A 26,437-nucleotide genomic window follows, 5' to 3' on the forward strand; every position below is an offset into this window, starting at 1 on the left:
TTACACTCTTATTTGAACAGGTTCGCTGAAAAAATCATATCCCTGACTCTTGGTGGAAGACAACTGTTATTGTCTTTAAGAAAAAAGACAAGCCAGAACTTAACCCAGCTTTCTACAGACCTAAAACATTGATCAATAGTGATAGTAAAATCTATTCGAAAATGTTGGCAGCCAGACTTGGAAAAGTCATCACCCCTCTGGTATCTCTGCGCCAGCACGGGTTTATCCCGGGAAGGTACACAGCCGGTCATGTCCGTCGTGTAATAGCCCTTCTTGATTGGGCGCAGGCCACGGGATCACCGCTGGGGGTACTCCTCTTTGATGCTGAGAAAGCGTTTGACAGGGTCTCCTGGCGGTTCCTGTGGTCTGTCCTATGTTGAAAGGGTTGGGTCGGGGCTTTATACAAGCAGTCAAGGCACTGTATCTATCTCCAGAGGCAGTGTTTCGGATTTCAGGGCAAGATTCGAAACCTTATACCATCAGCAGAGGCCTTGTGTATTGATCCCTCTTTAAGGAAACTCGAGCTAAGTACCCTTATTAAAGCGGTCAGGATTGGGGAGTTCGAGTATAGAGCTTTGGCATATGCAGACGACATTGCAGTCCTCACAGGCAATGTTATCTCTACTTTTCCTGTGGTATAAGATCTAGCACTTCAGTTTGACGCCCTTTCGGGGTACAAGCTGAATGTGGATAATACTCAAATTCTATGTTCAGGTATGATCTGCCCCACGAATTTCCCAGTTGTTTCAGATGCTACTTATTTGGGTATTATAATCACAGCCGCGGTTGAAAAAGTTCCCGATTTAAATATCAACCCAATAATTTAAATCACTAATAAGAAATTGGAGCGATTAGATCATTCACACCTCTCTGTTTTTGGGCGAAGCAATGTTATTAAGATGTCAATTCTGCCCAAATGTTTGAATCTTTTTTTGGACCATTCCCCTTTTTTTTTCTTCTTGTTTTGTAAAGTTAGATAGGGTTTGCTCTAGGTTTCTCTGGGGCTACCGCAAGACCAGAGGCGCTTCCAAGACAGCGTGGAGATATGGCTATCCCTAGCTTTCTGCTTTATTATTGGGTCACTATGCTACAGCGCATACCCATCTTGCCAGTTGGGGCTAAAGCTGATAGTTGAAAGGCATGTAGCCTGTCCATATTTGAAATGGGGTTGGGGAACCAAGCTAAGGGCTGTTTGGTTTTGGTTCTCGAACCTAGCTATTATAAAAAGACCAGATTTAAGATCTTGAGAACAGCTTATAAGGAGTGGAAACAGATCTGGCGGAAAATTAAGATTACTAATCTGAATGCATACACTCCATTTGCAACCACAGGTATACTGCCGCCAACTTTCCGGGATCGGGTTACTTTTGAGTGGGCTAATAAGGGTATTTACTCCCTGGGGGACTTTTTTAGAGAAGCACAATTTGTAACATTTGCAAAACTGCAGGAAGAACAGAGTCTTTGTAGAGGGGATTTTTTTTAAATTTCTGCAGATTCGGAGCTTCTTGGGGGGAAAATGCGCGTAGGGTGTCGTCAAATTTTTGAAAGATACCTTTCGTGGAAGCTGTTCAAAAGAACTCTCGGCTGGGAAAGATCTATCATATCCTGCTTGATTCATTCCCTGCTGATTTGGCAGTATGTTCAGATAAATGGACAAGTAAGTGCGGGGTGGAAGCAAACCAGATTCTAATTACGGGAAGTCTCAGGAGCCAAGACTTTATGTCAATCTTTGACCTGTACTATACCCTGCGAAGATTGCCAAGTGGAGGAGAGTGGGGGGAGGGAAATGTAATAGATGTGATCACCAGGCAGCGGACACTGTGAATATGTTCTATTCTTGTCCAAAACTTACATGATATAGAAATGTTTTACCACGACTCTGGGGACATCAATTACGATTACCCCAGCTCTTCTTATTCTGGGAGTAGGGAACAATACTGAAGCAGGGATTAGGATAAGATCCGAGACAGACTTTGTGTTCATAGTGATGGCCATCGCCCACTTGTGTATAACTTCCCAACCGATTAGCGCTGATCCTCCAACTTTCACTAATTGGCGTGCAGGACTATTCGCCACGTATAATGTTGAATCTTCAATCTATAAACGTAGAGGTCGTAGGAAGAAAGCGCTTGGACAGTGCATCTGGGCTCCAGTCACGGACCTGTTCGAGTAAAAGATGAGGAGGGCTATCGTCATCTTGCTGTCGCTTCTCGATTGTATTATTAGGTGTAGCTACGTGCTCGCTCGTCTGTCTTTAACAAATTGAAACAAGGAACATGATGTACGAATGACTCTCTCCAAAAAGCTCTGATATGAATATAGGAATATGCTCTTCTCTTTACAACTACTTAATTAGGTCGGGCGGCTTAAGAGCCTTTCATATCCTGCCGAAGGGTACAATGATTTGTAGAATCGGACGGAAGAGGTGTGGTGCCGGCGGCCAGGGCGACTGGCTCTGCAATCTGGGGATCACGGTTCAATCCCCGGCGGCAGATTAGCCCAGCACCATGTGATTCTGGGCAATAGCTTGCTTAATCTTCCCGACGGCCCCCAGCGCCTAGAGACCCTTATTGGTGATTGTTCGCGATTTACAAATGTGGATTATTATAATCACAGTTTGCTGCATTTCCTCTTGTATGGCCATTTATTTCCTTTGTCTTTTACAGAGTCGCCCTTTGCCCAGGCTTCAGATGTATTAGCAGTAATATAATGATATGGATTTGTGTTTATGACCTGTTTAAGGGAACACCACAAATTCAAAATCCAATAAAAATATTCCACAAAAAAAAAAGATCTTTTCCATACTGTGGAAACCCTGGCCGATAAGGGCAGCCAGTCCCATCCAGCTTGAGGTTTCCCAGCCTGCTGAAAGACGATAAAGTCGACTTATCCCCCTGAGCTGCCTTTGCTCTTGCGCTATGATCATCTCTTGAGCCTTCTCGAACTTCAACCACTTCCGCCGGAAGTGACTCTACGCACTCGCCAAGTGCTCACTTCTTCATGCTCCGGGATGCAGGTCCTTGCATCTCTCGTCAGGACATTTCTGGCTCTGCCATCTCCCTTGTTTTGTTTTCTTGTTTTGGGCAGTGACTCGATAGATGCAGCTTCTTGTATTATAGCATCTATTTCCTTTCTGCACGCCCAGTAATTCAAAGAGAACACACACCCTGTCTCAGGTATGCACTGGTGACAGGCTTCATTCGGCTAAGATGGACCACAGAGCGTGACTAACTCCTGTTTCCCCCACAGCTCTCTGAGAAGTAACCCGAGTCTGCTGCTGGTTCTGGTGCCCTCACTTCTGCTGGGACTTCTGCTGATTGCTGCTGGGTTCTTTGTCATCACTAAAGCGCGGTGCATGAGACACAGAGGTGAGAGTCGTGCCATGGAAGGTGGCTTAATCCTGGCACTCACAGTATTTAGAAACATGTATTTGTAATGAACCATATACTGCCACATTCTTTTGGATTCTTAGCATTTCAAACCTTAAGGAGCTGCATTGGCTGTGTTTTTAGTGTTTGCTTTCAGGGGAATTTGGTAAAACAGAAAGGGTTGCAAGAATGTCGATGGAGCCTTCTTGAATTCTCATTGTTGATACACAAAGTTCACATCTTTAAAAATGGAGATTTCATTATTGACATGGGGAAGGTGTCCCATGAAAATAAATGACACAGACAAAAAGGATCCTGAGATCTCTGGTGTCTTCCTGTAATGTCATCAGTAGTGTCATTTGTAAGGTGATCTGGGACATCATGGGTGAGGTGGCGTGCACTGCGGCATTGAGGATGAGTTGTTATAACGGAGCTAATCGTAATGAGTCAAATGCAAAAGCTTCATGAAAGGGCTTCAATGCTTTTGCATTTGACTCGTGAGGGACATCTAGTAACGACTAGTTGAACTGCAGCTCTGTGTAGAATTATTTTGATATTGGAGACTATAATATTCACTGCCCACTGCTAATGCCTTCCCATAATGCTTTGCAGGGCCTTCGGTTGGGATTGTATTTTTGCCAATAACTGTGCTTGGGGTGGTCCTAGGAGGAAGGGACCACCACTGAATCATTCATCAGCATGATATGCTCTTTGTGTTCAAGGCATCTGCTTGGTCCTCCCCAAAATCATCACCTCTCTCATTGCCTAATATCACAGTTCACTTTTGTGAATTGGTTATATGCGTTTTAGCATGTAAAAGTGCTTTCTCAAAGCATTTGTGGGTACTGTTGCTATTGCTGCTACGCTACATGTTGAAGCACAGTTTTTGCACTGTGCTACTTGCGTAATAGTGCAAGCATGCTCTGTGAGCTAAGCGTAGTACTACGCGCCCAGGGTTACTTCGGGGCAGACCGAGAAAAAAAGTTACAGACATGAGCTGGTTCTGAAATTGCTCAACGTCAGTGGTCCCCCTTGCTAAGATTATTAGGGAATTTGGTTTCACTCCCTATTGGTATGTTGATGACACACAACTACTTCTGTCCTTCGATAAGGATTCAGGGTCAGTTGATCAACGCTTCGCGGAGGGCATGCTGGCCATACCTGGCTGGATGACAGAAAACTTCCTTCAGCTTAATGCATCTAAGACTGAGATGCTTTTGTTTGGCTCTGCTCAATCCATTTGGTCCCCTAATTGGTGACCCACAGTGTTAGGCCCGCTCCTAGTCCATCTCTTATGGCAAAACATGTAGGGCTCAGTTTGGATAACTCTCTGACCATGAAAGATCAAGTCATGACCACAACAGGGACCTGCTACCACACTTTGAGTCCTTTGCGCAGAGTGTTTCAGTGGCTGACCTTATCAGTCCGCCGAACCCTGATTCAAGCTTTGGTTATCGGCCGGCTTGATTATTGCAATGCTCTTCTTGCATCTGTAAACAAATCTCTCTTGAGTAGATTGCAGATAGTGCAGAATGTTGCCACTCGTCTGGCTCTCAAAATGCCCCCGCGCACCCCCTCTTGGCCTCTGCTGAAACAGCTTCACTGGCTTTCTATTCGCCAGAGAATTAAATTTAAACTCTGCTGCCTTGCACATAAATCACGTTATGGTAGGTGTTCCAGCTATCTGACAGACAAACTTAAATATTACCGTCCGAGCAGGCTTGTTCGATCCGAAGGGAAAGGGCTGCATGTGGTCCCCCGCTAGAGGAAATTACGAGCAGGAGGCAGAACTTTCGCACACCTTGCTCCAAGATATTGGAACACTTTGCCCGAGGACCTGCACAAATGCCCCAGTCTTCTCCGATTCAGGAAACTCCTGAAGACTGAATTATTCCGGGATTGATTTGTGCTTAACCTGTACTTTGTCTCCTCTGCGGCGCGGAGATACCCCTTCAGGGGTGATTCCCGTGCTTTATAAATTCCTTTACAAATTACAAATTATAAATGCATTTGTTTCTTCTTTTTAGCACATAAAACTCATATCCAAGGGCCCAGGAACTGGATTTGGCACCTATTGGCAAGTAGGGTTCTCAGCAGAGGAGTCCAGGTGCTGCAGGTGAAATCTCTGATGACCTTGAGACTTAAAACAAGAAGCAATCTCACCTCAAGCCCTTGGAAAAACTTTAGGAAGCAGAATGTAGAGAGCAAAGCCCAGTCCTCTCACTGACAGGCCAAGGCCGCAGGCAGCCATCCAACACAGCAAAGTGGCAGCCCCTCCTGGCAGCACAACAGCTCTTTTTCCTGGCAGAATGTCCTCCGTACAGAGGTGTTTTGAGTGTATATTGCCAGAGGCCCAGTAATTATTCACATTTTGGCCTTTGAAGTAGGAAGACTTCAAAGAAAGGTCTTTGTAGTGCACAAGACCCTGAACTTGATGACCCTGGCTCCAGGCACACTACTGGGGGTTAGGCAGCTCTTTGTGAGGGGAAAGGCACAGCCATCTTCAGGTGCAAGTGTCAACTCCTCCCACCAATCCAGCCCTATAAGACCCATCAGCCTGGTGATGGGCCATCGGGATATGAAGGGCACACCTCAGCCCCCTTTGTGCATGACTGCCTTGAGTGAATTCACAAAGCCCAGCTGTCATCCAACCCAGACGTGTATTCTAGGGACTGAAAGAGGCACAGAATGATTATAGTAAGAAAATACTTTCTAACAGTGTCATTTTCAACCAACTTCACTCAAAGATGTGTTTTAAAATTGTTTATCCAGAGACATCAAACTCCAATTTTCTGTCTGCTTCCAATTTGAAGATAAACTTGTAAGATTTTACAATGCAGCTCCAGTGCTAACCTATGGGAAAGATAGACCTTGCTGTAGTGAAAAACTAATTTAGCAGTGTTTCACTAGCAGGACATGCAAAACTCACTAGTACATGTCCTACCGTTTAAATGCACTGCACCCTGTTGCTGGGGCTACCTAGGGCCTACCATAGGGGTGCCTTACATGTAATAAAGGAGAAGGCTTGGGCCTGGCAACTTGCCAGGTGAGAATGGCAGTTTAAAACTGCACAAACTGACTCTGCAGTGGCAGGCTTGAGACAGGTTTGAAAACCTACTAATGTGGGTGGCACACTCAGCGCTGCAGGCCCACTAGTAGCATTTTATTTACAGGCCCTGGGCTCACCCAGTGCACTGTACTACGGACTTATTAGTAAATCAAATATGGCAATCATGGAGAAACCAATTATACTATGTTTAACAGAAGTGAGCATATGCAAGTTAGCACTGATCAGCAGTGGTAACATGCCCATTGCTCTAAAGCCAACAGAAAGAGGGTCATAAAAATAGTAAGAGGAAGGCAAAATGTTTGGGGATAACCTTGCAAAAAGGGTCATGTCCAACATTTTTCCTTAACTATTAAGATTGCAGGTTGGTGTGTAATTTTTCGCACTGGTTTATGGCAACGCAGTAGTGAGAGACAGGCTGCTGTTAGCTGCCATTGGCCCACCTTGTGCCTCATCATTTAGCAGGTGAAGGTGGACTGAAGAAACTGTAGCCGCCCAATTCTCAAACAGGTATGGTGGAAATCTACTTTTCCTGCTGTTATTAGCAACAGCCATAGCTGATGCGGCTATAGAAAAGTGCAATAGTCATAATAGTTTTTATACAATCCCTACTTTTAGCGGGACATAGGTGAGCTGACCAGCCTGGGTACCGTCTGTTACATGTTAGGCTTCCCTCTGCGTTCTGCTTCCCTGGAGTACATATTAGTAACCTGTATGGTAGAACCATAAAAAGGACAGCAGAGAAGCAGAGAAGATGTCCACCCACTCACATCATATTCAAAACCTTCAACAAGTTGGAAAATCTATCAGGAGTCGTCATCATCATCAAAACTATATTTGTTTTTCAAATAAACCCATAATAGTCAAGCAAACATCAGTAATACTTCACAAATACAAACTTGCAATACAGTACATCCAGGGTAGTCTAAATTGTAAATCCCGATCCTATGATTAGTCACAGCTTGTCCTGGTCCTAATGGCAGCCCTTAAAATAGTATGCGTATACAAAACGGTGTGATTAGAGAGGAGTTGTAAAAAGATAAAAGCAGGTTTCACCATCTTAAAACAAGCCTTTTTTAAGAATAGGTGTAATAAGTAACTTTCTGGGAACCGCATAAAAACGGCAAAACATTAAAAAAGTGCATCATGCCCTGAGGAGACTGATCGTCGTAGCCACAGGGCATGAGGCACTGCCCTCTATGAGCACCACGTGGTTGTGCCAGGAGATAGTGAAAAAGATCAAGCTGAAATCTAGGCAGTAGAAAGCGATCGTAAATGCTTTAAAGCCCTAAAAGATATGGTTTGGTAGTTGAGACGGTTTCAAATGCGATGTACCCACGCACACTGGACTTACACAGCTCTGTTTCCTCTCTGTCGCAGCAGCTCCTTCTAAAAAATCACTCTTTAGCACAGGTTAAGCCCCTCTTGCATATAATCTTGTGGATATCGAATAGTTCTGCCCTTCCTATCCTACAAAGGCCTGCTCTGATATACTGGAGTCATCTGATGTGAGTAACGTGGGCAAGAGAAATACAACCCTTCAATTAGCAGGAGACAATCACCTGACAGAGTAATGCTGCTCGGTGGCTAGTAGGATTGGTGAAGACACAATCTCACTTCAAATCAATGTATTTTAGAGGCCAGAGGCTGGGTGGTGGAGTAAGCAACTATATTACAGCTACATATCAATCTTTGTCCTAGTCATGCCTAGGTGTGTCCACCTAGTTGCCAGGAGGAAAAATCAGGCATTAGCTGAAAAGATGTACTTTAAGGTTACATTGAAAACTACAGAGTTAACAATTCTTTTAGATGGAGAGGACGATGGTTCAGTCTGTGAACTTCATGGTAATTTGCAAAAACCTTGAAAAATGCACTAAAGTGCTTTTTTCAAAGTTCCATTTTACACACACACATATGCCCTTGGGGCATGTGTGTGTGCAAGATGTACTCACATGCAGATTTCAAGGGTGCAACAGGGTGTCCTTTTGACGCCCTGGCACCCTTGAAATTGCATTCTCAATTTGCAATTCTCTGATTGAGAATCGCAAATGGAGAATGTCTTCCCATTCATTCCTATGGGCCTCTAAGCCCATAGGAATGAATGAGGAGATATTCCTTAATTGCGACTTACAACTTGCGAGTCGCAATTAAGGAATGTTTAGAAATCGCAATTTTTTAAGCAATTTCTACATGCATAGCCTTTTGCTATTACTTATTAGCGAATCCTTATTTTTCGCTAATAAGGAATCGCAAATGGCATTGTTGATGCATGTGCCAGTTAGAGATTACTTAAATTGCGATTTTTGCATTTGGGATGATGCATCCCAAATGCAAAAATACCGGTCGCAAAGGGGCAGATTCTGAGAATCTGCCCGTTTGTGAGCGAGATTTGCATTGATGCATGTGGGCCCAAATGTTTGGTGGATGGCTGCTATGCAACAAACTCTATGTTTAAAAGCAAAACCTACAAAAGTGTGAGTTTGCTTTTGAAAACCAAATAACTAATGACCCCTACGCACGGGATTATTTTCCCTGGGCGTAAAGGACATTAAATGTGTTTTTGTGTTCAACTCACTAGGCTTTCCATGGTGGTGTCAGACAGCAAAAAAGTGCATCAGAGCAAGAGCTCTATAAAGGGTGGGCGGTGTGAGGCCCTTACTCCGACAGCCGGCTGTCCATCAGACTGTCAGAGGAAGGGGACACTGAAAGCTGCCAGTCTGCCTCACTCCAAAGAGGGCCTTTCAAAGAGCTTGGCGGACAGGGTGCTTCATCGCGTTTGTGATGGGATGGAGCACCGTGTCTGCCAAACTCTAAATCTGGCCCATAATAAAAAAATACTATCAATAATATTCACAATGCCCTTTCAAGAATAGAGCCATAAGTTGTGTTATTGAAGTCCTGAGATCAGTATATGTCTTTTATTTGTGCCCTCTAGTTAGACAACCGGTCAACGAGAACAGGACACCAGTGGCTTTGGAAGAAAGAAGGCGCCTACAGAAAAGTGCTGAGGGAGGCCGTCCCAGCCTAACTGGAGAAAAAGAGACGGATGTCGATTACGAGGAGGGTAAGTTGGCTGTAAAATGCCCAGAGATGCAGCTCATTGATGTCTCCAAACACTTAGACGTCTAATTTAGAATTTGAAGGCGCGGTTCGCCATACATTGGTGGTTCACCTGGCCTTCCATGCTCATGGACCCTCCGGACGAGTAAGGGCCTTACACAACATGCACTAATAAGGGCTCATGGTCTGGTGTCCCTTTTTTATCATCACTGCCAGGGAAAAACTGGTGTGATTGAAAGGCAGAACCATTTTTAATGATCATGTAATGTAAATATTTGGATGAAATACACACAAAATAAGTTACACAAGTACTGGAATTTCTTCTGCAAACTAACAGCTATCCCTGGACTGCTTAAGTGTGTCTTAAGTCTGTCTTAAGTCTGTCTTAAATTTGTCTTAAGACAAACTTAAGACAAAATCCTAACTTCTGTGAATACCAAAAGTAGTAAGTTTAGGATTTTGTCTTAAGTTAGTTCTGTGAATCGGCCGCAGTATCTTTTTGATAGTCCTAAGTCAAAAAAGGCAAAGGATGTGACCGCATTCACATCTGGGAGCCCTCTGGCTCTGTCAAAAGCTGCTGTTATCGTTGATAAATGTTTCATGATCCACGCCCTCTTATTTTTAATGAACAGTCATTCAGCATTCAGCCACTCTAGAACTGTCTGTGACTCCCCTATAAAGAGGGCAATGCTCATTAATCTGATACCCTTCTGACTCAATCTATCTCCTACTTCCCTCCCTCCTGATCCTTCTTTGTGTGGACCAAGGCGATAGGTAGCGGCCTTTGTGGTGTCCTGGATGTTCCTCTTACCCCAGCTCTCCCCCCATTGGTCCTCTAAGGCACGTCAAATGATGGATGGAGGCCTTGGCGATGTCTTGGATGTTCCTCTTACCCCAGCTCTTCCCCATTGGTCCTCTAAGGCACGTCAAATGATGGATGGAGGCCTTGGTGGTGTCCTGGGTGTTCCTCTTACCCCAGCTCTCCCCCCATTGGTCCTCTAAGGCACGTCAAATGATGGATGGAGGCCTTGGTGATGTCCTGGGTGTTCCTCTTGCCCCAGCTCTCCCCCCATTGGTCCTCTAAGGCACGTCAAATGATGGATGGAGGCCTTGGTGATGTCCTGGGTGTTCCTCTTGCCCCAGCTCTCCCCCCATTGGTCCTCTAAGGCACGTCAAATGATGGATGGAGGCCTTGGTGATGTCCTGGGTGTTCCTCTTACCCCAGCTCTCCCCCCATTGGTCCTCTAAGGCACGTCAAATGATGGATGGAGGCCTTGGTGATGTCTTGGATGTTCCTCTTACCCCAGCTCTCCCCCCATTGGTCCTCTAAGGCACGATGGAGGCCTTGGTGATGTCTTGGATGTTCCTCTTACCCCAGCTCTCCCCCCATTGGTCCTCTAAGGCACGTCAAATGATGGATGGAGGCCTTGGTGATGTCTTGGATGTTCCTCTTACCCCAGCTCTCTCCCCATTGGTCCTCTAAGGCACGTCAAATGATGGATGGAGGCCTTGGTGATGTCCTGGGTGTTGTTGCACTTCACTCTCTTGTGTTACCACTCTCCATGGAGGTAGCTGTCGTTGTCTTTGCCAGTACCTGTGGTTTTTGATCTCCTCCAGAATTAGCAAAGCCGATAGAGACTGGCCATGTTAAAAGTACAGAACACAATTAAAACATTGTTTTCAAAATTTTCAAGATGGCTGCTGAGTTGTGTGAAAGTATACAAAGCAACGCTTTCATTGTTTTCTATATACGCTTAACATGGCTGGCAAAGCCGTGCGTGGCACTCTCTCAACATTGGCAAAACGAGCCCCTTTGTCTAATTGTTAGTTATCTTACTGGACTAATGTTTCTTATCTTACTCGAGTCCAGGAACAGCCTTTGCTTGGAGAGAGCCCTGGGTAGAACCAAACTTGTTTAAATTATTGCAAGTGGATTGTCACCTATACGATTCCTACATGTTATTTATCCTACAGTACTTTGTTCATAAGTTACTGTATGGGAATCGTTATTAATTTAGGGATGTGTTGTGATAGCGGTTAGCGGTGTGCTTTTCACTTTCATGGTACCTGTGAGTGATCTCACACCCATTTTAATCCTACCTACACTCCTTTTTCTGTAAGAATTTTACTTCTTGGTGGTGTCATTTTTTGGGAGGACCTTCTTGTGCTTTTCTTTCTTGCGCTTTTGTTTTTAAATGGTTGACTTTCTCTGCTTGCCATCTCCATGCTAGTCTGGCCAACTGGTATGTCCTGCTGGTAACGTAGAGGTCAATTTCTTGTATTCTTTCTACAACTTTTATTGCAAGATTTATGTTTGTTGAAACCATAGTTTGACGTTTTGCATTTCCTTATCACCATTCTTTATTTGCTTTTGTAAAGGGGGAAGAGGTGGTCATGTGTCATGTCAATCTTTGTTAATTTATTGCATTCCTTTATGGATTTATTGCAAGTTTCAATTTTGCTATTACTATGCTCACTACTTGTATTATTCATTTGTTTCTGTTCCTTAAAGGGGGAAGGTGTGTTGCATCTTGGTTTGAGCGCAATGCATCTTCCCTGTTTACCTGTCTTGCTGCTCAGCCAGTGTGGATGAACAGTGGAATGTTGGTATGTGTGGTGAGGTCACAGAGTGTTGGTATGTGTGGTGAGGTCACAGAGTGCTGGTATGTGTGGTGAGGTCACAGAGTGTTGGGATGTGTGGTGAGGTCACAGAGTGTGGGGGGTGCCTGGGGAGGGTCAGTTGAGAGAATGGGCTGAGCAGCAAGGGAGCTGCTCCTGGTGGGGCTTCTATGTTTCTGTACTTAAGACCTTAAGTTCATCGATAAACCTACTTAATTACTGTACCTCGGCTACATCATCGACTTATTTCGGCACCCTTCGTGGTCCGCTTCCCTCTGCTCCCACCTTGCATTTTCCAAGTGCTGTGTATAATAGAAGCTTCTACTGGTTGAAATTAGTGCAGCTGCTGCACTATCCTTTTTCTGCTGGACACTGTTGTACCTGTTACGCGAGCATGACTTAAATATTACCTCTTGCTAGCCGGACTGTTGATACCACTATGTTTATCACTGGGTTAAGTACATAAACCTCTTCCCTCGCTATGATGCAGAACTAGAAACTGTCCACCAGTGGAGTGTGCCTGGAGGCTTATAGGGGGCGATGCCACCGTGCATGACGGAGGATTAGAGAAGGTGTACTTTCTTCAACCTTCACCGCCGCTTACCATGTCTCTGTTACCCCCTACACCTGGCACCTGCTGTGATCTCTGTTGATGATTACATCAGAGCAGTGACCAACCAGGAAACAAAGTTCCCCAAATGTCACCTGAATCACTTATGCCACACCCGAGCTCCTTTCCACCGATGCACAATTCGGAAGGAGGAAGGAGTTCAGAGGGAGGAAGATGGGGGAGCAATGAAGAATGGTATTGGTTGCAGATGTCATCGCTTCCTGTCCGCTCATCTCAACATTTGATAGACAGTGCCACCCTGTGGTAGATTGTCATTAGAGATGGTGTTGCGAATAATGTGCCAGTGCTGAGCACTGGAAACCACCAGCACAAATTAACCACTGTGGCCATCCAGTGTAGAGAAAAAGAAATCTCTCTTTAACGAATCCCAGACCTTAACAATGAACCAAACATTAGGTGTTCTAGAGTCAGCTTGGGTTTTGACATCTATTATGACATCATTCACTGTATGGCTCCTTTTATGGTGCATACATTTATACAAGGAACAAGTACAGTTATTACAATATGAGTATCTTGTAGAGCAGGAGAGAAACCAATAGGTTATAGGATTTCACACCAATAGAAAAAACACAGGCATTTCATGATTAAAGTACAGAGTGTATTGTACAGAACATTTTGAGACGTAAAATAAGTAGGCATTAAACAGCAGGCACCATTCACTCACAACAAGATAAGAGCAATCTGTTTACCAGGCAGGAGAGCTCCTGATTGAAGGGGAGCCAATGAGAGCCAATGAGGTCTCTTGGTCGAGCAGAGACAAAGGCAGGACAGGGAATAGGGCCGGAGTCGTGGTGTTACATTTGTCCTCGCAGCTCCGAGCTCCATGGGGCCCTCTCTGGCACTGTGCACAGGCGGCAGGACCCTGGCATGATAGCTCCTGACTGGGTCTGGGGTGCCCCTTCTATGTACTTTCCAGGGGTCCCCCTAAAGTTTTTACGCCACTGGCGTAGTAGTGGGTGAATCATCAGTTGGGTTTACAAGATCTCAAGGTATGAATAAGTAGATATGAAACAAAAACAAAAAGAAGGCAATAGGTCATGGAACGAAAGCAAATGGATCATATTTGGATATTCCGCTTCGGTAGGCAGATAAAATTTGACAGCTAGTTCACCAGGTTAAAAACAAAAAAAAAACCTTGGTGACAAGACAGTAGCTAGGAACAGGTCGAGAAAGAATTTTTACTAAATCTTGAGGCACTCCATGATGATATACCACAATAAAAGAGGAATTAAAAGAAAGTGATCAAACAAGCAGGAAAGCGATGCCTATAGGGCACTCGGGCAATGCCCGAAGGGCTGGCCTGGCAGACCAGTGTATGGGCTGCGGCTTGTTTTATTGTCTGACGGGATGGATTTTACTGTTCATTTCCCAGATATTGAAACAGACATTGCCTGCAGAAGCTCAAATGTGTGCAGTCTCCTACAAACCACAAACACCAATACAGCTTTTGTCTTTACAAGTTGAAAACTGCCCTGATTTGAAAATGCGGGTCACTTTTTTAGCTATCTGAGTTGCTAATGGAGGCCATTTTCTATTCTGTCCCAGTTCGATGCAAGCCTTACGTGATAATAAGAGCACTTACACGGCGTTGGTGGTAGGATACGCAATTCCTGGCACGAGTAGCTTTTTTCCGCCATCGTAGGGACGCAGATTAGTGGATGTTGTAATTTGTGACAGCAATATTTGGGCCTCCCCTTGTAAATAGGCGAAGGGGCATTTATCTAAAGCATTCTATTCCCCACAGACCCTGACGTCTGTACATCCTTAAACACTCACATAAATCAGATCCCTTCAGAAGATCTGATACAAACTGAGAGGCATATTTACAATGCCCCTGCGGCACTTGTCCACCCCCGGAACATCTCTTTCGTAACGCTCTAGAGGCGCAGTGTGCCGGCCCATATTTACAAGGCCACACAAAGCCAGCCTGAGTGGCTTTTCATGGCTTTGGACATATGGAGTAAGGCAATGTCTTACTCTGCGTCGAAGGGGCATTCCGTAGGTGTTGCTGTGGGTGTTTACAAACCGTAAATCTGGGGCAGTGCAAATGCGAATGCTTTCCCAAAGCAGGTGTATTGAGGAGAAATGTTTACATCTCTCCTTGTTTTTTCCACTTTCAAAGACTGCTGCATTCTGCAGCGCACATAGAAGCAGGAAAACACCTTCTGCCTTGTTTTTGTGCAGGAAGATGTCCTTTCCTGCACAAAAACAACCATGCCAACAACACCGACAGCCCTGCACCATGGTGCAAGCGCGCCTGAGTAGGCGCACGGCTGCAGTTTGTGCGCCTGTAGGAAGGACAGTAATGCACCATATCTTGTAGATACGGCACTTTCCTCCCCTTTTCTTTTGACATAGCACAGCACAGCTAGAAGCACTGTCCCATGCCAAAATACAGTATATATGCCCCTGAATATTCGCAAAGCAGTCTTATGACCACTGCATTTGCCACTCCCTCCATCCTCAGAATTCTTATAAGCTGTTTTGAAATTTAAATAAAATCGTGCTCCTTTACTTGCTAGCTTTACACCTCTTTTAAATACAGCAAGGGGCAGAATTTTATTTCAAGGCTTAAAAGATCCATTGATAATTTGGACGAGCCAGAAATATTTTTGCCAAACCATTAACACAAGTCTTCCAGCTTCACGAAGTCATATTACATGGGCCACAAGCTCATCCTGCTGCTAGTGGAAGGACTGCTCATGGGAACTGAGAGGGTCATTATAGGGGGAAGAGGTGTCAGCAGCTATATGACGAAGATGCATCTTTGACTAGGAAATGTTTCACTACTTGCCAATGTGATGACGACACAGAGTGAAGGACAACGTGCCAGATGGCGATGACGTTTGATTATTGCTCACCTTGATAAGAGATTATCCACCCAGCTCTTCTAACATAATGTAGTAAACACACCGAACACAGAAGATTACGCAGCTAAGGTTCATCGAGAATTGACTACATGGCTGTGGAGAACCAAAAAGCAAGTCCACTCCACCAGACCAAGAGATGGAATAACTTCCAGTTTTCAACATAAACATTCTCAGAGCAGCTGAACATTCCGCAGGTGCTCCTAGACTAATAGGTGAGCCAGCAGAATGTTCAGCTTACTCAGTACAATATATGCGAGACTAACAGGGTATGTGCTGTTCTAGCACATTATACAGGAGGAGAGTACCTCAAATAAGAACCTGCGGTTGGGTTTCTGTGTAGAGTGAATGGACTCGTTCCCTTCTGGCACAGAAAATAAACTGTACCATTGTGACAACATTACATCATGTTTCTGTATTGTGGTTCCCTTTTCTGGCAAAAGTGAGACCAGTTACAATTTGTGTACCTCACAAGAATAAGCTAATTACAAAATAAAAATGGTATCTTAACACATTTCTCCTTCTTTATCTGCAGTTTCTAAAGGTTTGATGGAAAAGGTGAGTCTTGACACCTACATGGAGGCAGCCGTCGGTGTTGATCTGTGACCTATGGGGACCAATGTCAAGAAATAAAAACAATGGACCCCTGGCCAGACACCAGCACCCTACTGTTCTCCTCTGTATTTGGCTTTGGCACCTTTAGCCGTGACCTCCACCTCCTGTGTGCGGGAAGGGCCAGATGTTTGTTTGCAAAGAATAAAACTCACGTTATTCACTTGTCCCTCCTCACCAGTTGGATTGGTTTAGACCTGAAAGAGCCCGGTGGCTATTGAATGCAAAGATAATCTGCAGTTCTGCAAGAGATACATATTATCATTTTATAGATATAAATTATCCGGATTACAAAATATGTCAACATTAACCTCAGGTTACTTTGATGAGTTGAATTGTTCCTTTGTTAGTAATGTGCGCTCGAGGCTTTGTCCCAACATGAATCGAAAACGGGTAAATCAAAGTTCAAGCAAAGGTACAGGCCTGACATTTCATCCGCAATGGTCTATTTGTGGTCAGGGTGTTATTGGCTTGGAAAATGTTTCATGTCTGACCATAAACACTCATATCGTTTGCAAAATTTGGCAGGAGTTTGGTACAAAATGTGTCCACCATTGTCACAGAATTTATGACGGAAAAGTTGTGCATATCTATGGCGCAGGGACATCCAGAAAGAAGGCACCAGGTCATGGAACGCAAGCAAATGGATCATAATTGGATATTTCACTTCGGTGGGCAGAGAACATTTGAAAGCTAGTTTCGCAGGAGGCAATCACTAGAATGGGGGCGTGGGCCTCTCTGGGTTGGTTTGTGGGAGCCCATCCAGCTGTGAAACCAGCTTTCAACCCTTCATCCTACCTGGAAATCCACCTATACTCCTCACTAATGTGCATACAATGAGGTACTTATGTGAAGAAAAGACATAGTTTCATGACCAAACTTACACACCAAATGAAATACAACTCTTCACTGTTAAGATACTTTCGCCTAAGAAAATGAATAGCCAGAATCAATTAAAAAGCAGAAAGCAGACGGATATCAAGTCAGTCTGGTTTACCAAAGAAGGAAGCCAAGAGGCTGCTCCATATCCCAAAAAGATCCTCTTTTATAGAGTTCAGACAGTAAAAACACACACATGCAGCGGAGAGATGTGATACAGCGGGGGTTACACTAGCAATGTGTTATTCTAGTAAACCAATGAACATTCTAATACATAAGACATATTTAGAACACCTACGTCTACTGTATATTGATGAATGTGCTGTGCATTGGAAATGATGTTTTTGTAAAACAGAAATGCAATGGACAGCTCTACTAAGGAATGGTTTCTGTGCTAGGCCTGAACCTTGAAAGTTGACAGGGAAATCCTGACCTCGGCTTCCTTGAGAGCAACACAAATAATGCAATTTATTAATACAAAGACCATGGATTAAAGTTCTATTTTAATGATTTTCTGAAATGGAAGGGCACACGGCAGACTTTGCTGTAGAAAAGCTTGATCACTTCAAATAAAGGTGCACGGTTCTTTCTACAAATATGACTGGCTGTCAATGCAAGCTGGCCTAGTCCTTCCAACTAAACCATGTCTAAGTTCGGCATTGTTTCTAAATTAGTAAAAACACTTTAGACACGCTGTTACAGTATGGTCGTGAATTTAGGATTATTCTTTTTGGCCATCTGCATCCTCAACATGATGTATTTTAGGGCATATGGAAGAATGGAAAAAGGATTTTTCTTAATCAAAGAAAGCATTTAAGATGTGATGAAGTTTGGCGGGCTGTTCGTCATCCTGTGGGGGCGGTGAAGCCCCCATCTTGGAGAACCGTGTCAAACTGCGCACCGCATATAGAGATCCTTGTTGACTTTGCCAGGATAAAATTCTCTAAGTGTTGCACATCATGGTGGCTTTTCTGCATTTTTATTTTTTGATTTTCAGACTCAAAACCACAAACCATGGGTTTGCTTAAAATAAATATCCTCGATGCATGGGAGTTTTCTCCCTATGTATCGGGGCCATTTTTTATTTTCATGAATGGGAATATCAGGCCTGCATGGCGCACCACGGCAGGAAGAGTTAACAATGGAAGCCAAGTCCTAAGTGGATGCTGGACCCTGTAGTGGATGGGCCCCGGCAACAGGTGTCGGTAGGAAAGTCTGCCTTTTCCTGGACTGCTCCTGGATATTTTCATTTCAATGGACCTAGATCGCTTGTAGGGTGCTAGTATCAAGGGACCGTCTCCAAGGAAAACATATAAGAGCCTGAAGAGACTGTCATTAAATAGGTCCTATTTGGAATAAATCACTAATATGCTTATGAAAAAGCACTTCAAAAACCATTCAAAGCCTCCATGGTCAAAAAGCTGTACCTGGATATTTGCTCCAAAACTTCCAACATAAATTAGCACGCACCATACTGTAATCGAACCATACTTAAATATCTTACATCATCCACTCTTAGGATTTAAAAACACAGCAGAAGGAGTGACAAGCAGCCATATAGCAGGGCTGCAAAGTGATAACGTCAGATTAACCATATATACATCTTTAATCCTATACTTGACATTAAATAAGTTCATTTAAAAATGTGACTAGCTGCCTGTTAAGTATTGTATAGGTCTGTGAGTCATTTTTTATTACACCAGTACAATTAACCTTTCTTCCACTAAAACCGTCCCAAGGAGGGGAGAACATTTACGTTCAACAAGGTCTTCTTAAACGCGGACACTTCCTTCAACATCTCCTTTAAATGTGAACTGGTTTGGAAAACATTCTCTGTTGGGCTTTGTATGTTCATTGTTAAAAATGAATGCACTTCCACCCGTAGTGGTTGTTTGAAAATATTACACAGCCTGTGTGTTGCTCAAATTCTTCCAACGCAGATTGTTTAAAATACGACAGAACACTGTAACCGTATTGTTATATTTCATGATGCCTATATTAGGAAGCTTTATCTTTATCGTTTTTAATCAATAAAGTGTTTTAATGTCAACTACATTGGTTTTGTAGTGGGATCGTTTATTGCTAATGTCTTTGTTCCAAGCTTTCTCTGGGGGAGGCCTGCCCACTTCTGCCAGTCTACCAAGTCTAAGGCAAAGATTCCTCACAGAAAGTTGTCTTTACCTTTCAGGCACTTGTTCAACCACAGCTCATGCCAAGACTGAGGCCTGCTGACTCCTCCATTGTTATCCAACCACATCCGTGCTGTTTCGAACAGCCGTCAACTAAAGCTCTACCATCAGAAACCAAGCAAATCCCAACCCTCTAAATGAGGTGGGAAAAATCATAGATTTTCCAGGCAGGTCATCCACCAATTTAAACCCTAAATTACGTAGGCCCTGATTCAGACTTTGGTGATGGAGTCACTTCTCTGCCAAAGTGAAGTTTCGTCTGCCTCGTTTTAGAGTTGTGAGTAACTTCAGTATGTCGGTAGCTGGTGGAGACTACTCTGTCTCCATCGCCTGCCTACACCTCTGATTGCCCGATGAAGTAAGGGCCATCAGTGGTTTAGCCATGTGTCCACCTGTCCTATTTAGAGTGGACAGATGGCCAGTTCTTCTTCTAACTGTCCGTCACCGCCAGGTAAAACTTGGCATTGAGTAGCAGTGAAAACTGCAAAATGACCCCCATGTCATGGGAAAAAACTCGCATGGTGAGCTATCATTGTTTTTTGCTTTTCAAAAATAAAAATCCTGCATAGAACATATTTTTTTAAAGTTTGACACATGGATCATGGTGCTGCGGAAGCTTTGCTATGGGACATTTTAAAGTATTTTCCAATGCCTCTATGCTCAAAGCCTGTCAAGGAAAATGCCTTACATCTGTGCTTAATAGCAAACACTCCACCGCTGCCCCACTCCAGTCTCGGGGGATCTAACCCATGCTGTCTTGGTGATAGAGTAGCTCAGTGGAGTGACCAGATAGCTGATTAACCAATGTGACTCAGAAATGTATTAACATGGAGCCTTCCACTTTACTTAGCAATCTTTGGCATCTCCGTAAACATTTAAACACAAATGGAGCTGCCCCAAGTTGGGATTTCTACAGGATTTTTAGAGATGCGTGCCAAGTGCGGGCATCTCACAAAAAGTGAATGACTGGCCTCACACACCACCGGGTGTCGTGCTTCATCATAAGCCGTCCTCGCCCTCTAAAACCTTCGTTTGATAGAGGGCGGGCATACACCTGACGACAGGGATGCACTTTTAAACTAAGTGGGGGCCCGCGAGTAGTGAAAAGTGATTTAAAAACCATTACAGTTGTCAAAAAGACTAATTTAATTAAAGGTACAACTGTATGGTATTAAAAGAAGTGAGCGGTGATATGGGAACTAATTATCCCCTCACGGTGCTAGATGTGGTCAACATGTTTCTGCTAAGGGTCCCCGGAGGGTACAGAGCATTCATCAGGACCAAGCATGTTCGAGGGCTCCGTCTTTAGCTGAAACGGTGGTAGCGCAAACCGTCAAAAGCTCTGACGAGTGGGAAGCACTCTCAGCAAAGAAAAAAGAACAGATCTGGACGGCCCTGTACAGGGCTTTTATGACAGAGTACCTGAGAAAGAACACGGCCCCACGAGGACTCTTGGTCACCAATGAGCCAAGGCTGTTCCTGGACAATAGAGTTTAGGATCAACTGGTCAAGTATCGCCTGGAAGTGTACTAAGGATTGGTTGGTGTTAATCATCAATATGGCTAGACAACTAGCGGATGCCTTAAAGGTTGAAATACAGCAGAGTGAGAGCAAGTTGAAGACCACAGTCCACATTACTGTCTGTAAAAAGAAACTAGAAGAAATAAACAACGACCATTCAGCATACAGAGAATATCTTACCCAATCCAAAATTACCAAACTCCGATAGGATGTACAGAAGTTTAGTCGAGAAACAGTATATACCTACACTACCGACGAGTACTATGAGAAACCTCCACAGCAACAGGCCGCAAGGCGTCAACAACGCTTCAGACCTACCCCCCAAAACTGGACCTTCATCTCGGGTGATGAGAGGAGCGACAGTAGCAGTGATGAGAGCACTGGAGGACAATACATTAGAAAACACCAGAAGCCCCAGCAAACAATGTTTGCCCCACCTATGCACCCTTTTTGGTTTTGTCCACAACAATATTACCCACCCAGATTTGGTTTCCAACAAGGTCCACAGCCTTTTTTATTCAGGGGCCGGGGAAGGGGAAGAACCCCCAGAGTACAATGGGAGAACGAACCCACAACCAGCGGAGGAACAGTCACACGGAGCAGGGGGAGGGGCGGCGCCCCAGCAACGAACAAGGAGTGACGAATATCATGAATCTAAGCGATTACACAATCAGCAAAGATGAAGAAGCCGTACTCTCAAAGGGCCTCGGCTTTGTCCCCACCCCGAACAATGACCCATTTTCTCACAACACTGAACTGGCACAGTTCTTTAGAAAGATCAAGCTGCGGGATTACTTTGGTGAATCACAAAAATATGATTATGGAAATTCAAATACAGGCCTACAAAAAAAGTCCACTTTCACTCCACCGACCCAAAACATCTCATGCAACGTGCTGGAATTTGAACAAGCAGTTCTCAAAGAGGTCGAAGAAATTGACTTCAACAATACTAAGGGGTTCCAGAACCTGCCCAATGGAGAGAGGACAGCACTCCAGCAACTCAAGAACAATCATGAGTTAGTAATAAAACCGGTGGACAAAGGCGGGGCTATAGTTCTTATGAGCTATACTATGTACGGAGAAGAGTGCCTACGCCTTCCGTCAGACACAACAGGCTACGAGATACATCGTAGTGACCCTCCAACATGGATTATGAACAAGATTGAAAGCCTGGTCAGAGAGGGTATGACCTGTGGCTGGATCACAAAACATGAAGCAGAGTTCGTTATAAACACCGAGCCGAGAACATCTAGGTTCTATCCCCTTCCCAAATCCACAAAAACAGGAAACCACCCCCGGGAAGGACAATAGCGTATGGCATTGGCTCAGCACTAGAACCTCTGTTGCAATTCTGCAATTGTTTTTAAGACCCATCGTGCAGAAGTCCCCATCGTACCTTATGGACACGAAGTATGTTTTATGCCACCGGAGAGATCTGGAGGTCAATATCAATGAGGACTTGTTTATAACCATGGACATCGAAGCGCTCCATACGAGCATCCCCCAAAGACGCACCCTGGAGGTGGTTGAACAAATCCTCCTGAACCAGGAACAGATCTACATAACACCAAGACACTTCGTTATGGAATGTGCGGAGCTGTCCCTCACCGTAAGCTTTTTCGAGTTCGAGGATATCCTGTACCATCAGATCAAGGGCACGTCTATGGGCAGCACTTTCGCGCCCAGTATGGCGTGCCTGTATGTCTACCAGTTTGAGGAAGACTACATCTTCAATGCTAACAATGCATTTGCTCAACAGATTAGAACGTGGAAGCGATACATAGACGATATTTTCATCGTGTGGCACGGTAGACCGGAGGAACCCACGACGTTTGTGGAGTGGGTCAATAGCAAAGACAATCATCTCAACTTCACCCACACTATCGAGAAGAATCACGCTATATTCCTCGACTTGGACATCACCCTGACGACCGAGGGGATCTCCACAAAGGTGCATATAAAACCAATGGATAGGAACAGCCTATTAGTGTATGAAAGCACTGCGCCAAAATCTGCCAGTGGGACAAGTTCTCAGAATTCTGAGAAATTGTTCTGAGCTGGAAACATTTCAAGAGCAGGCAGAACACTTGTAGACCAAACTCTTGACAAGACACTACCCAAAACAAATGATCAGGAGAGCCAAGAAAAGGGCCAAGAATAATAATCGAGAAGCACTGATGGATACTACACCAAAAGAAAAATCCGAGCGCATGGTGTGCGTAACCATGTACACCCCAGCATCCAACAAAGTCCAAAGCATAAAAAAGAAAAAAATGGCAATTCTTAATAGTGGACAACGACAGTGGGCACCTCCCCTTTTTGCCTTCAAGAGAAGTAGGAACCTCCGGGACGACCTGGCACACTCCAACATCAAACACAAGGATGACAGTGGTCAGAACACCCTTTGGAGCCAACCAAAACCAACAGGCCATTTCCCATGTGGCAGTTGCGTTTGCTGCTCCCTGACTACCACCACGAAAGAAGTGGCTATCGGTACCAACAATCCATGGAAACTGAAGGATTTCAGTAATTGCAACACTGAGAATGTGATCTACCTCTTGAACGTTCCGTGCAACCTGAAATGCGTTGGTATGACGACAAGGAAAGTAAAAAGATGGATCAACGAAAACCGTAGCACAATCCGCTGTAAAAAATCTAATACCAGACTGACAAAACACTTCCTAGACCTAAACCACAAGGAATCCGATCTGCAATGGGTGGTATTGGAGGTTACGAAGAAACAAAAAACAGACATCAGTAGAAACCTGTATGTCAGGGAACAACGCTGGGTATACCGGTTGCGCACATGGGACACAGGCCTGAATGACGAAATCCCGTGGCTGCAGCAGCCACGGTAACCCATTTACAGTGCCATACCGCAAACGAAGTAACATTAAGAATACATGTATACACATGTTACTAAGACATGGGGTACTTAAATAGGTATAAATCCGCAACTAAAATGAAATTACACACCATAACCAACCACACACTTACCCCCATTATCTCACTTGGGCAAACTCAGAATGTGCGCCAAACATACATGGCCTATAAAATAAAATACCCCTCGGATGAGATCTATAGACAAATCCCTAGCACACGTCAAAGCAGTGAATTAAGTGAGTCAAAAAATTTGAAAGGCGGAAGAGCAAGCACAAAAAACGTAGACATATGTACGTTTTCTTGTTTTTAATCCAGTATTTCTTCAGGCTGAGAAAATCTCCTTCGGACATACGCAGCCGACACGTGTTTCGTCGCACATTGGGCAATATCCCGCGACTTTTTCAAGGCTGCAATACACAAATAAACCAATGTATCCCCTTACAACATCGGGAGAACATAATCAAACATTTGTAAATGAAAATGGACCCCAATTTTCCCAGAATGCATTAGATACAGGCTTCTGTTTTTAAGCTAAAAGTTAGCAGAAGGCAATCCACTCTCTTCCCAAAAGATCCCATAGTCACGCAATTGTGGCTTCTATTATGTCAAGAATGGATTATTGCAAGTGTTTTATGTTTGTATTCCTAAAACTTCACAAACTTCTAGTCTGTGTAGGTGTATGCATGTGTCGGTATCGGTGGAGTGCAAACCTACAGCCTGGTGTGTGAACATCTGGTCACAAATTGTGATTTTTATGACTGGTAAAGATGTGAAGAACCTTACTCCTAGGTTGGCTCTTAAAGTTCGGAATAGCAGGGGTTGAAATCCGACCTAGCTCCTAAATAGAAATGAGGCGCTGAATAGAGGCCATGGGTGGGAAAGATCGTCACAGTTCACCGAGAGGTCACGGATCAAAGTGCAAAGCAAATGTATAACAACAGGGGCGGCTCTAGGCTCATGGTGGCCCTGTTTAGGGAGCGTAGGTAGGGGGCCCAGGAAGAGGGGGTCCGGGCGGGGCAGAGCTCAGGAAGGTGTTTTAATAAAACGTCTAGAAAAGGCGTTAGAGTACCTGCGGCTGCTCCTACCCTTCCGAATTTGTGTGTCATTTTTATTTTCTTGCAAAAACAACAGTTGATGGATAGAATGCAGAACAATGTCATACATTCACCCCAGTACAGAGATCTGGGCCTAAATCCATCGTTTTTTTGCTCACCACACCACCCCAGTTCAGACATGGCCATATGCAAATCAGCCTTGACCCTGTGCCTCATGGGAACAGTCCAGCCCGAACTGCCAAGCCATGTCTTCCCTGGACGACACAATGAAGGACCAGCATACCTTAATGAACGAGTGTATTCCCACCAACCTGCCAGGAAAATATGTTCCAGAACCCTCTCCCTAGCAGCCACCCAATGCAGCCGCCGATAAAACAAAGGAGGCCGCTACTTCTCCCACATGGCAGTGAAGACCTGAAAACCCTCCCCCTGCACCTCAGAGCCTCACCATCGATCCAGCAGTTCAGGAAGGACCACAAGACCTCGCTGTTCAACCAACAAGCAGCATGATCCAGCAGCATGAATCCCACACCGCCTCGAGACCCTTATGTGTGAAGCAGCTGAGCTTTACAAACCCTGACTGATTGATAGTAATTACCCTTCCCACTACATGTATGACACATTGTGAGGACTAGCCACATATGGAAAGTTTATTTGAAGAGTGTTATAAAACTATAGGGTAGATCATGTGACTTGGCATACAAGGTCTGTTTTCTCAGTCCACTGAGAACAGTAAAGCCTGGAGAATAGTTCATGATCTATTTGGGAAGTGACCTTAGCAGGAAGAGAGTAAGCTACCTTGAAATCATGGCACACAGAGACCTGTCTCAGTATGTCACTAACTGATCCTGAAGACAGCCTACAGGTAACCAAAGACTCGTCCACTTTACCACATTGTCAAAAGATAAAATACAATATATTTAATTAAGGTTTCTTGTATAGTGCCATATTCCAGCAACCAGTTCTGCTCGCTTTCAGAGCACCTATTAAACAAGGATTAATTACAGTGAGTCCTAAGGCTATGAAAAGGCACTAGAGGTTCACTGAAGCAAAATTAATGTGCAAGGAACATCCAGTCAAGAGACAACTTTCAAGCAGACGTACGAACCACTAGCACAGCGTACCAACGACCCCATGGGCCGTGGCATAAGCAAGGAAAATGGCCCCTTTGGCTGCTGCTCAGGAAGTAAAATATAGCAATTATCAGGGTTCAATGGGCCCCTGAGGGTTTTGGGTCTCGGTACCACTGTACTTGCTGAACCAATGGTAACTATGCCTCTAGTATGGACAGAGAAGGCTGCTTCACCAATTGAAAACTGAGGACTAGTTTAACTAGTTTTCTCTGCTAGTCACATGACAAGCACTGGAATGTAATTAAAGAAATGATCAAGAAGCCAGTCTCCTACCAAGGTCTCTGCAAAAGGGCATTAGATTGAGTTAACATGGGTTGGCACTGCCATCCTATTCCAGGCGTCCATCCATAGGTGCTTGCATTTCATGTCTGCCTCAACACCATATAAACAGACATAACCAAATGCCAAGTACATTCGAACACTCGATGTTTTAAAAGATTTGTGCAGGCAGATCCACTCATTAGATCACAAGTATCAGCTTCATACTCTGTTTTCATGATTGTTGAGAAGTAATTGTAATCATTTTAATGAATCCTTAACATTTCGTCTAACA

At 44.3% G+C, this 26,437-nt stretch overlaps 1 protein-coding gene across 1 annotated transcript in view; it reads left to right on the forward strand.

Moving 5' to 3' along the window:
- Positions 1-19,158, forward strand: part of LOC146869117 (uncharacterized) — a 145,348-nt gene extending 126,190 nt beyond the window's left edge. Inside the window, exons 10-12 of the mRNA XM_085632233.1 lie at positions 3,250-3,368; positions 9,371-9,499; positions 16,148-19,158. Of these exons, the coding sequence (XP_085488359.1) occupies positions 3,250-3,368; positions 9,371-9,499; positions 16,148-16,218 (319 nt within the window). The 3' untranslated portion in view covers positions 16,219-19,158. The remainder of the gene's footprint in view (positions 1-3,249; positions 3,369-9,370; positions 9,500-16,147) is intronic.
- Positions 19,159-26,437: the final 7,279 nt, after the last annotated feature.

Source organism: Triturus cristatus, chromosome 1_1 (assembly GCF_964204655.1).
Source record: "Triturus cristatus chromosome 1_1, aTriCri1.1, whole genome shotgun sequence".
NCBI classification, from domain to species: domain Eukaryota; kingdom Metazoa; phylum Chordata; class Amphibia; order Caudata; family Salamandridae; genus Triturus; species Triturus cristatus.